Source organism: Podarcis tiliguerta, assembly GCF_965153285.1.
Source record: "Podarcis tiliguerta genome assembly, chromosome: 10".
NCBI classification, from domain to species: domain Eukaryota; kingdom Metazoa; phylum Chordata; class Lepidosauria; order Squamata; family Lacertidae; genus Podarcis; species Podarcis tiliguerta.
Window position 1 is genome coordinate 56,092,084 of NC_139543.1, and position 12,510 is coordinate 56,104,593.

At 44.2% G+C, this 12,510-nt stretch overlaps 1 protein-coding gene and 1 long non-coding RNA gene across 2 annotated transcripts in view; both read left to right on the forward strand.

The window, feature by feature from the left end:
- WNK1 (WNK lysine deficient protein kinase 1) overlaps positions 1–12,510 on the forward strand; it is a 118,294-nt gene that overhangs the window by 96,002 nt on the left and 9,782 nt on the right. Inside the window, 7 exon segments of the mRNA XM_083401607.1 lie at positions 544–627; positions 2,830–2,916; positions 4,385–4,454; positions 6,171–6,244; positions 7,218–7,861; positions 9,537–9,739; positions 11,786–11,965. Coding sequence (XP_083257733.1) covers positions 544–627; positions 2,830–2,916; positions 4,385–4,454; positions 6,171–6,244; positions 7,218–7,861; positions 9,537–9,739; positions 11,786–11,965 — 1,342 coding nt within the window.
- On the forward strand, positions 9,748–11,702 carry LOC310659327. Its single transcript, XR_014502762.1, has 2 exons — positions 9,748–11,463; positions 11,503–11,702. It is a non-coding gene; the product is annotated as an uncharacterized lncRNA (long non-coding RNA).

Below are 12,510 nucleotides of genomic sequence, written 5' to 3' on the forward strand. Positions count from 1 at the left end.
CATAAGATTGTAATACTAGGCACTGTGGATTTCTGTAATGTTTGCTGTGCCTAACTATGTCTCATGAATCAGTATCTGAGATAACAGCGTTATCTTAAGAATTGTTTGGAGAAGACTGCTAAAAGTATTTTCCTCCACTTGGGACTATATCACATATGACACTATTTTATGCAGGGACCGCAATTAGTCTGCTGGAAAACTAGGTACAGTATTACGTGTAGCAGGTAGGAGCGTAGGAAATCTGTACCAAGTGTTAGTGAGAGACAAGCAGTTGCCAGGGAGTGAGCAGAGAAGGGGCAACACTATAGAAATGGGAAGTCAGAAAAAGGTGGCAAAGCGTCCAAGTGCTGGACCATGTTTTAGCATATCCCCATCCTCAGGGATAATATGCTGTTTGTGGTGGTTGAGTCAAAAAATTTGTTTCTATTTTGTTAATAGTACTCCTTCAGTATTAAAGCTTTTACAGCGAATTTTCTTTTTTCTATATGATGTTACGATCTTTTTCTTCTGTGACTGAACTTGAATTTTACCATCTATTCATAGGGGCCACTGGTAGGTTCTGAACTTCCAGCTGGCACTCCAGCCAGTGAGCAGCTGCCACCCTTTCCAGGACCCACACTAACTCAGGTGCTACATCTGCTTCTCTTTTTTCCACTTTTCAAAGAGCATGTTTAAATTAAACTCTATTGCATGTTATTTCTTTCTACACTTTTTTTTACACCGAGTAACCTTTTCTTTTAGAAAAATTGAAATGGTTTCTTCATTTGATACTCCTTTTTTCCTTTGAAGATTGCTGTGTCCCAATGTGCAAGCCCCACAAAGAAATAAAAGCTAGTTTAATGCTACTTGTACTTTCTTGGGGTCAGCATTGTAGACCCAAAACAGCTGGAGGGCCGAGTTTGAGGATGCCTGTTCTAAACTAACCTTAGTCATCTCATCAGTCAATGCTGCTATGATATTTTCATGGCTGGATATGTAAACAAACTCCTGAATAAATTATAGCAATTAAAGGTATTTTTTTTTACTTTTACTTAGGCCTCTCTTTCTGTTTTCATACTATTCCTTTATAACACAATGCTAACCATGATTACGGGTGGCGCTGTGGGTTAAACCACAGAGCCTAGGACTTGCTGATCAGAAGGTCGGCGGTTCGAATCCCCATGACGGGGTGAGCTCCCGTTGCTTGGTCCCTGCTCCTGCCAACCTAGCAGTTTGAAAGCACGTCAAAGTGCAAGTAGATAAATAGGTACCACTCTGGCGGGAAGGTAAACGGCGTTTCCGTGCGCTGCTCTGGTTCTCCAAAAGCGGCTTAGTCATGCTGGCCACATGACCCGGAAGCTGTACACCGGCTTCCTTGGCCAATTAAAGTGATATGAGCACCACAACCCCAGAGTCGGTCACGACTGGACCTAACAGTCAGGGGTCTCTTTACCTTTAACCATGCTTAAGATGTTGTAGGAAACGTAAGATGAGGCACACTTTGGGTAAGTGTAATGTCTCGTTTCCACAGTGGCCTGTAATGGGTTTCATACCTATCTGGAGAGCAATTTCTAGGCTTTGTCCTACAAACATGATGGAAAGAAACATCTCAAAAATATTAGTCTGATATTATGTGGCATTGCATGCCTAATAGCAGATATTCCACTTCTGTCATAAGTTGATTGAGGTATGGAGTCATCAATACAGAGTCATGTATGATTAGAGCCAGATTCTTACATTTTTGTACTTTGGGGAAACAAAATGAATCCATGGAGATGTTCTCCAAGGTCTGAAACAGATGGGTGAAGTGCAAAGGATGAAATTTAATGAATGCACATGAGCTGGTTCCTTTGATTCCTAGATTATGGGGTAGATAAAACAACTGTGTTTGCCTATGAAGGCTAAGGACTGGTTTGTATGGAGGTTTATATTGACGTGCCAAGACATGGATTGAACGGATTTGACTTTTGCATTGGTCATATAATAACGTCATGTAGCTTGTTTGCTTTCAACAGACATCTACAGAGCAGTAAGGAGTGATTCTTTTGGAAACTTTGTAAATGACAGTGCGTTAAATGTTGGATGGGTAGAAAAATGTAGCCCAGAGTATTATGGGAACCTGACATCTCAACAGTCACCTGACTGGCTCAAGTAGACTTGTATTACAGGTGGAATTCAACTAAGCTATACTCAGAGTAGACCAATTGAAATTAATGAACATGACTAATTTAGGTCCATTAATTTCAGTGTTCTACTCTGAGTAAAGCATAATTGAATACCATACAATGTGCCCATTTATCTCTCCTCTTATTTCCTGCCATATAGCTGTTGAAAACTGGAAATAACTGTTCTCTGAAAGTTTAGTGCACCTCAACTCTGGGTATATATCATGTAAGCAGCAGTCCATTCTCAGTTCACTTTATACACCTAAAGTAGGCTGTTGGTTACAAACATTTATCCCAATAAAATAGTTTCCAAGGTGCCCACACAGGATTATTCTGAAGGAGGCTTTGTGTCTGTGCCTTAAGTGGCTGTGGACTGTGGGCTGTGGAATACACAAACACATGAGTTCTGGACTCTTCACTAGGTTTCTTTAAAAACATGAAATTGATTAGCTTCCGAGAAGCTTGACTGCTGCATTGTATGTTGTCGTAAATGACATTATGGTGAAGTAAAGTCACATTCATGAATGTTCTATGATTAAAAGATTATAATATTGTGGTCTTCTGCTTAATCATTGAATTTCTGATGTCACTTCAGAATTCTGTTGTAGAATTCAAAATAGTTTAGATGTTACATGTTATAGCAAGGTTTAAAGGGGCAACAGTTAACTGTTCCTACTTCCTGCAGTCCCAGCAACCTCTGGAGGACTTGGATGCCCAGTTGAGAAGAGCCTTGAGTCCAGAAAATGTTCCAACAACATCAGCTCCTGCCGGTGTAAGTTTTACTGAACTAGTGACCAAAAAGTTCAACATGCCCATCTGTGTCTGCACTGCTTCTGTGAGATGGAAGCCCAGGGCAGAAGGGACATGTTTACCAAGGGGTTACAACTTGCAGGATTCATTTCCAGGGGCTCAAGGGGTGAGCAGGAAGCAATTGGTTTCATGTGGCCGACCACAAGCTCTGGAGTACAAGTGTATATGTGGCTAACGAGGGAAGCAGGATTTTTTGCTTAGAGATTGGGAGAGGCAGTTGTCTCTTGCAGCTACGAAGAGTGGAGGCTCCAGGGACAAAATAGATTATTGGCTTAGAACAAAGGTGTCATTGGTTTATTGCCTGTTTCCATGCTGTTTGTTTTGTAGTATTTTAATTGTGGTTGAACCTGATTCTTGTGTTCTTTTTTTAAATGGGAATGCAGGAGTGGTCAATGCGCTACCCTCCAGTGTTTACTACCCCTTCAGTATAAAATAGGCACCACATACCTTATTTTAGACTCCATTTATACATGTAGAGGTCTATGTATTCCTCCGTGTATGTGCAAGCCCCACATCATGCTATGCTCCTCATAATTACATGCACCATTCTCTACTCTTAAGATATATAAATATATTTCTGAGCTCCAAAAGTAATGAATGTTTTCTGAGAAAGGTTGTATGAGCTCAATAAGTTAAACAGGAAGGTTATTGGTGGGTTTTCTTTTTGGATCTGGTGCCACAACTTTTCTCCCTGACATCTAGTTTTCTGTGTTGAAGTTTTTTGCATGTGGAATAGTATTCAATCATGTGAACCTCCACCTGCAGCCCAGACACAACTTTACCATCTCAGTGAGAACTAGCATTTTCTCCAACTGTGAAAATAGGCAATGGAGTTGTATGGAAAACAAATTGTGTTATATGAAATATAAGGCCTGTACAGTGGAACCTTGGTTCTCAAACTTAATCTGTTCCGGGAGTCCGTTTGACTCCCGAAACCTTTTGAAAAACAAGGCGCAGCTTCTGATTGACTGCAGGAGCTTCCTGCACTCAAGTGGAAGCTGCGTCGGATGTTCAGCTTCCGAAAAGCATTCAAAAACCAGAACACTTCTGGGTTTTTGGTGTTTGGGAGCCAAAACATATGAGTACCAAGGCGTTCGAGAACCAAGGTATGACTGCTATTAGCAACAGCAAAGCTGATTTTTCTGGGTTTCCCCTCCCCAACTTTAAGATGCTGTGGTGTGTACAGAATCATTTGAAACAGGATGGCCTTGCATATGCTAATACTGGATTTGGGAAGGCTGCTTAAGGAGAGGCCTTGACTTGCTACAGTGGATACTCGTCAGTGCTTTGCTTTGGTATCTGAAGCTTAAGAGAATTGATGTGATCCCGTGAATAACTACGGGCAAATTAGTGCCCTGAATTTTTTTAAAAAGAAAAGGAAATTAGAATATTCTGGTGAACTTTATTTTGTTTGCTTGTATTTTTCATAGCCTCTGCCATCGGTGGCTTCTACAACGGTTACTGGAATGGCATCTGCGCCAGAACAGCCTACAAATACTGGTAAGAACCTTTTGGAATGAACAATGTCTGAACAAGCACTTGCTGCCTGCTGTTTGTTATACTAGATGTTTGTTCATGAATCCTATGCAAAAGGATCATAATCTCAACCGTTTTGGCTTTTGGAATTCTACCTCAAAACAAATGAATAATATTTTTTTAAAAAAAAACCAAGTGATTATGTGGATAGTTTGACACGGGGTGAAAGTACGATTGCTCTTAAGCAGTGACTAAAATGATCTGTAGGGTTCATTCATTTCCCAGTAGCTTTTATGGGTAGCACATTCCCTTTTGCTCTTTAACAATGATTTGATTGTACTGTGGTCACTCAGGCATTGTAAATATTCAGGCTGTGCACCAGATTTGGCTGAAGCCTGAACTGAATTGGGCCAGTTAGGGAGGAGGGGAATCCCAAGTTGGGTAGAGGCAGCGCCAGACTGAGCCAGGTTGGGCTGCCTGGAACAATCTGGGGCTGTTAGGGAGTGGGGCATTGGTTGGGATGCAGGAGAGGCAGGCAGCAAACTCCCCACAGGGAATGTGCTGGGGAAGCTGACCCCTGAAGGATTGAATTCTCTGGTAAGCATCTAAAATAATACTCATTTTGCAAGTCTCTCTTGCTGTTGTAATCTTACCTGGTTTCCTCCAGCACAGCAGCAGCTCCTTCTGCTGAAACCGAACAGGGAATTTGCGTTGCCATACAAGGCCCTATAAAGAAAGTGCCTACAGCGGGTCTGGCTTCTGCTACCTCCATCCACACTACTCATTGCTCCCATCATCAGCCTCAACAAGTTCCCTTCCTGCCTATCTTACCCTTTAAGCAAGCACCAAGCACATCCCATGGATGCTGTCGGGTCTTGGGAGTTCAGGCTTCTCCCACCTGTGCCATTCCTTGCTGCCACCCAGCTGTCCCTTGAGGCCTTTCAAGTGGAACACACTGCATCTTCCTTGCCAGCCTCTGCTTTTGCAGCACCTCTCAGATGGTGAGGGAAGTGAGCGCTGTGTCTCTTTCCTCACTCATGAACAGGAGGTTTCAGTCCCGCTGACTTTCGGGCTCTGCTCTGCCAGTGTGCTCCCTGTGGGAAAAGGTCTGGTGGAGCAGCTCCCAGCCCTGGGATGAGGTAGGAGGAGATTCAGAGTTTGCTCCTTTCCTCTCCACTCCCCCAGTTGATTTGGGGCTAGATCTGGGCCTGGTGTTTCCCACATTAGCCCAGGTTTTTTGGGGGGGCATGCACAGCCTTAGGAAATAGGTCATTGTTTTCCCATTGCAACTTCAGTTTTACACTAAAGTTATTTTCTCTTGTAAGAATTGCTTGCTCTTCTCTTCCAATAGGGCCTAATGAGTTAATATATTAGTAATTCCTTTAGGTTTCTCTTGGGTAGACAAGCAAAATTTCTGCGAGTAGAATCCTGTCATGTGTTGTCAAAGCCAATATGAAAATAATCAGTTTTTGCTAAGGAAATGTTCAAATGAGGTACCACATGCCTTTTTGTAGAAGGTGAATACTGCATGTTCCCAAAACAAAGCCCCCACCTACCCCTGGTTAACTAGAAAAAAGTAAGATGACTTAACTCAAACTGTTAAAGCAGCTTTGAAACAGCTTCCTTTGATCTAATTAGAGGAACACGTTTCTGATTGACTTTTCTCAGAGAATTTTGTTCACAAACACAGTGGGCAAAAAATTGAATTGCAAATCCTCTTCCCACTTTTCCCCATTTCAGATTCTCAGGATGCAGGAAGCTGTTCCACAACTACCACCTCAGGAGTTGCAGTTCTTAAGATGGGTCGTTTTCAGGTATTTTACAGCATTTTGTTGTGTCTACCCTAGCTACTGTGTGACTTTTATGGTTCTTACTTTATAGACAGGAAGCTGAGACTGGGACAATATAGTACAACTGTTATGGCTGCTCTGGCCCATCAGCATCAACGACACTCTTGGCCTTTAAGCATTACTAGCATTCTTCAAAAGATGCCCATCTTGTCTCATTATCCATTTTCTGCTTTCTGTCGGTTTGCAAGCCCCCCTCCTCAGAGGCTGGCCCCTCTCACAGTTCCCAAAGCTTGCTTACCGGTAACCTCCTCTGGCTGACTTCCCGGACAGACCAGGGAGATATTGATAGGCGACATTTTCCCAAGAGTGGGTAAAATCTATTTTACATGATGTTTATTTCTGACATTACAGCACTACAGAAAAACACGTCCTTTCAGTTCAGTTCTTCCAGCAAGTCTGACAAACTTCCTGAGCATGCGCAAACGGAAGGTTTCAAATTACACTCTTCACAGAGACTTATCCAGCCTGTGAACTTCCTGGGAAATTCTTCTTTCCCACAGATAGGCGCATCATGTGATGTCAACAATCTGGCTGTCCGCAGTTGCAATGTTTCCATATACTGACACTTTCATCTTGTGACTATGGTATTTGGTGTCAGCACAAGTTTTTATCAGAAAATGATCTAATGCAGTGGTTGGCTCCTTTTGGAGGGAGTACTGTTTAAAATTGTTCTGACTTTTTATGTGAAGCCTTGGCACAAACAACCCTTAGTTCCTGTGCCTTACTGTAACTGTAACTAAGCCTGTACATGTGAAGCAGATCCACATATTTTTCTGTTTCACCCTGCTTCCACTTTCTTTTCCTTTTTGTTCTGCATCCCCTGTGTCAAATTTCAGACAAAGCTGCTCAAGGCAGGAACCTATCCTCTTACACTATGCAAAGTGCCACTCTGTAAAGGTGCTCTGGCTATAATACTGTATGTCTCTATTGTCTCCAGGTGTCAGTAGCTGTGGATGAGCAGAAAGAGAGTGGAAGTAAGCCCAGGCACTTCGACACAAGCAGCTCAGATTCCTCATCTTTGTCTAGCAGCAGCAGCCCTGAGAGTACTCTGGTGAAGCCAACCTCCAGTGGGATAGCCGAAGCCATTGCTGTTACCTCTGCAGATGTGGTGGATGGAGTTTTTTCACACACTTCCACCGCCAATTTGCAGCCAACCAAGGTTGGGCGTTTCCAGGTGACGACGACAGCAACAGACCAAGTGGGCCGGTTTTCTGTGTCTAAAACTCAAGATGAGGTGACCTGTGTGGAGAGAGAGGTCCCTGCAATAGTCCCTCTGGCTGTAAACTCTGAGCACGTTTCTTCTCCCATCAAAACTCCTAAACCAGGGCTTATCGCGAGAAGGCATTCTCTGCACCTGAATGGGCCATCGTCTGAGCTGGAAGCTGCCTTCCTGAGTGATGCAGCTAAGGAGCGAGATGATGGCTCGAGGAGTCCAGACTCTCTCCATCCACCTGGGTCAAAGATCAGTCTTCCAGTTCAGAGCCTTAGCAACTCATTCAACTCTTCCTACATGAGCAGTGATAATGAGTCGGACATAGAAGATGAAGACTTGAAGTGTGAGCTGCGCCAATTGCGAGAGAAGTAAGTCCTCTTGCCCTCCCCCTCCAACTTTTTTAAGAGGACATAATGAGTAGAAGCAATACTTGATTGAAAGTTTTATCCCGTGTAGGGGGACTAAAAACAGTTATCTGCAGTCAACACTTGCAGGGAATTTGTATAGTGAGGTCTACAACATTCGTCCCCTGTTTTTCTAGTGGAATGAGTGCCTCCTTGCAATTAACATCTCCTTATTAATGGATAGCAGCTGAGGACGAGAAAATAGGGTCTTCTCTGAGAGTTCACAACAGAGGCAAGATTTTAACTGGAGATGTCTGGGACACTGTTCAGTCTTAGATGCTAAAAATGCATGAGCAGACTAGATGTCTAGCTCTTTAGTGTTTTATGAGTGGACTAAAGTACAGAGCTCCCATGCTTCTGGCTTTCTCGCTTTAGCTAATTGCAAATTCAGGTGACTCAGTGTTGAGAATTTCATTCCTCCTGTGCTGCAGATGTGTGTGGGGGATTGTTACACGTCACATGTCTGTTTACATTCCAGCACTGATTATTGGAGAGGAAATTGAGATACACTGTTTCCGCTCTGTATAGCTTTTGCTTTTGCAGCTCTCTCTCCAAGGAAGAAAGACAGAGAGGAGCCATGTTTTCTTTGTTTTGTTACGATTGATTTAATTTGCAATAAATTAGGCTTAGATGTTACTCCTCAAGGCTGAGTTTCTGTTTTGAACTCTGCTTGTCTGTGCTCATGTCCCTGAATATGGACCACATCAGCTTGATTGGAGACCGGAGTGATGAATCCCGGGCGACGCTACCTTGGGGGGAGGCACCAGGCCTCGGCGTTCATAAAAGAATTAGAGAAACAGTTCCAAAACTGCCTGGGAAGAACCTCTGGGTTTCCAGGATACTGGATACAGTTGAGCCAAGAGAGAAAAATGGATCTGAAGCCAGGGGTGGGGATCTTGTGACCTTCCAGATGTTCTTGTACTCCACTTCCTATCATCCCTGTCAACTTGCCATGCCGACTTGGGCTGATGAGCTTAGTGTATTATCTATTTATTTCTTTTTAAAAAACCAGACTCAGGGGAGGTTGCAGTGATTAAAACATAATGAAGCACAAGAAAATAAATCAACACAATGAAGTAAAGTATCAACCATCTGTCCATATATTAATATATAGGCCAAACCTTAACGTTCTTGAAACACATGGTGGTCCAAGGTCCCCCATTTCTGATCCAAAGGAACTAGGCTCATCTAGTATCAGTGAACTCTAGGAGTAGGCAGTTGGCAGTGGGAGAAAATGAAGGGCAGGGGAAGAGAATTCAACTACCGATAGTCCATGTGTTTTACAGTAAATGTCCACTTTCCCCACTTTCTTCTTCTCCCCACCCCCTTTATATAGCTATAAAATCCTTAGTACCACAGGCGAATGCTGGGGTGGATTTTTTCTCTCCCCCTTTCCTCCTGAAACTATTTGCTTCTCCCCCTTCACTAGCCTGCCCTGAACCGCCCTGCACTGTTGCATGCTGTTTGGAGCACTCCTCTGAGAGGGTAGTAATCCACTGTCATACTGCGTGCAGCCGTAGTTGTATAGGATAATGCCTAGATAAATAGCTTCTAATCTGGGTTCACTTCTTGTCCATCCATTATTGGGATGATTTAGTGGTATGAAAAGTGACACATGTTTCCTTTCCTGTTCATTTAGGCACCTTAAAGAGATCCAAGAGCTTCAAAGTCGCCAAAAGATGGAGATTGAACTGCTTTACACGAAACTGGGCAAGGTACCTCCAGCAGTAATCATCCCTCCTGCCGCTCCTCTGTCAGGCAGGCGAAGAAGACCCACTAAAGGAAAAGGCAGCAGATCCAGCCGCAGCAGTTCCCAGGGTAACAAGAGCCCTCAAATTTTGGGTAAGACACTTTAGAAATGGCCATGGGTTGGGTAAGTTGGCTTTGTGTAGTGTCTTGTCACTTTTTGTTTAATATGGGCTGCTTAATATGGGCTCGACTGGCTGCCATGGACTCTCCTACTGAACATTCTCCTTCCAACTGCCACTGATCTTTATCCCACTTCCTTCAAGGAGCTCAGAGTAGTGCACATGATAGCTGCCTCTCTCTTCCTTTTGTAATGTAGATTAAGCTGAAGGCAGGTGGCTGGCTTTCTGTTTCTTAGTGAGCTTTATGTCTCACTGGCAACTTGAACCAGGGATGGGGATATTTTTGTGCTTCTCCTTATTTCCCCACACCTGGTGAGCCAAATTTGACAGGTGTGCGGGGTGCCTACGTCTCAATCACCTGACATCACTATGATGCCATGTGACATTCACTCTGAAGCCCTTCAAAGGATACTGCAGGGCTGTTGGAAAGTGTTTTGCAAACAGCCCAGTGCTGCTCTTCAAACCTGGGAAAACTGGAGGTTTAAGTAGCAGCTTGAGGCTCTTTGTAAAAGGGCTTTCCAACAGCCCTGCACTGTGCTTTGAAGCAGCATGCAGCAGGATTGAAGTCTCCACTCCTCAGCGGATGAGTGGAGACTTCCAATTCTGCTCTCTGCAGGGTTCTCAGCAGGATTTAACTCCCCTCTCCATCAGCGGATGAGCAGAAAGTTAAATTCTTCTGCAGTTCCCTGTGGAGAACTGGTTTGTGCAGCTAACACAGAAGGCAACCCCATGCCCCCAACAATCATCTGGTGCCGCCCTGCCCATCATTGTGGCAACAGCTGATTGGCAGGAGGGTGTGATTTTGAAGAAATAGCCTGGCTGGACAAATTGGGGGCCCTGTTGGACCAAGATATGCCTGCAGGTCAGAGGTTCCCCACCCCCAGAAACCCAGGTCTCCTCAGCTCACGTTCAGCTATCTTTATCCACAACACCACTCAAGTGTTACGCAAAACGTAAGCACCAAAGTTGTATTCCATAGCCTTTTCACTGTGCGTTTTAGACTTTAGATGAAAACTCAAGAAGTGCTGAGGGATTGTATTGGGCAAAGCAAGGCTTCCTGCAGCATATTTCTGTGGGGTATGTGCAGTGAAGACATGCAGTAAGGTGTTTATTGTTTACTGCCTTGTAGATTTGAATTTTAAGATGTGGAATGTAAATATAACTAATTAGTCCTCTGTTACCGTACCCAGTAGAAACAGGTGGATGCTGAGTCTTAATTTGTGTGTACTGCCCTTGTTGACGGAGTATTCTTTCCATTGTTAGCCACAAGCAGCAGTGTAGCAGTCCTGTGAAAGCTTTTCATTTTTTGGCCTGTGTTCATTTCTCCCATTAGCTGTTGCTGGTTTCAGCCTAGTTTAATATCTAAAGCAGGGGTGGGAAACCTCTGGCCCACCGGCCTAATCAGGCCTTGCATAGCTCCCAGTTTGGCCTACAAGGCCATTTTCCTCCATGCCATACCGACTTACCGCACACACAACATAATCAGATGTGATGTCAGGTGAGGGGCAGGTAGAGCCTTAAAGTGCATTCCCAGTTGTGCATTGGCAAGGGAGATGTTGCTGTCATGCATGGGAAGTTCTATTGGCTGATATATGTTAGTTTAAAGCCCTTTTTTCTGCAGGAATTGTCTCTGTTGTAGTGAAGTGCAGCTTATCCCTGCAAAAAGCAGGTTCGAAGTTGCTGCCTGTCAACTGATGAGTGGCAACTTCAAGTCAACTGATGAGTCGCAACTTCAAGCCCGCTGGATTGTATTTGCTACCATGTTTCCTGGTAGCACAGCTGGTCTCTGCAGAAAGCAGGCACCCGCCAGTTAAAGTGGGCCACTGGAGTTGGGGCAACCCACAACTAGGCCCCCCCCCCCAGCTGGATCCAACTCCCTACCCCTGATCTAGAGTTTCCTTTTATGTGCCAGCAGAGGTCATCCTTAAGAAGTGAAATATGAACACTGTGCATTTGGGATGGGAAAACTTAAGTACCCATCATGTTGCCAGTGTCCTGATTTGCTTCCCTCTCTCCCTAGGCAATCTGTCTGCTCAGAGTGCACCTTCGGTCTTGCCCCAACAGCAGACCCTCCACCCTCCTGGCACTGTCCAAGAGACAGGACAGAACCATCTGTTACAGCCTCTGAAACCATCTCCTTCTAGTGAGAACCTCTACTCTGCCTTTACTAGTGATGGTGCCATTTCTGCGCCAGGCCAAGGTAAATATTGTAGATTAGCAGCGTGGAGAGAAACGTGACTGGGGGCTGAGGTGGGGGGTTAAATACCCTGCTACATTTCAGATTATCTCCTTCGTAGGATGAAGCTGTGAGGCCTGGGACACTCCGGCAAGTAATATTAAGGATATGACAGTGAAGGTTGCCCTGTATGTTTTTTGCACCTTCCACATCAAGGAGAGATGATGGAGGGGAAAAGCTTGAGGCAGATAGTGTAATATGTTCTCCCTGGATAAATTGGGAGCGTGTCAACTTTCCTTGCACAAGTTAGAAGTTTATCATGGTCCCTGTGAGACCATATTTGAATTTGCAGTTTGCATGCATAACATACTCATTTCTGACACACACATTAATGGTGTGGGTGGAGTGGCAGTATGTTGCTTCAGGACAAGGAGGTGGGTATATCAATACAAGAATAGAATATGCTACTGCTTCTTCCAAGTCACCTTCCTAATGAGAAGGGAGCTTCTGCTCATTCCTTTTTAACCATATGAGCCATACTAACCTGTACCTCATGTGTCTTTCAAGTT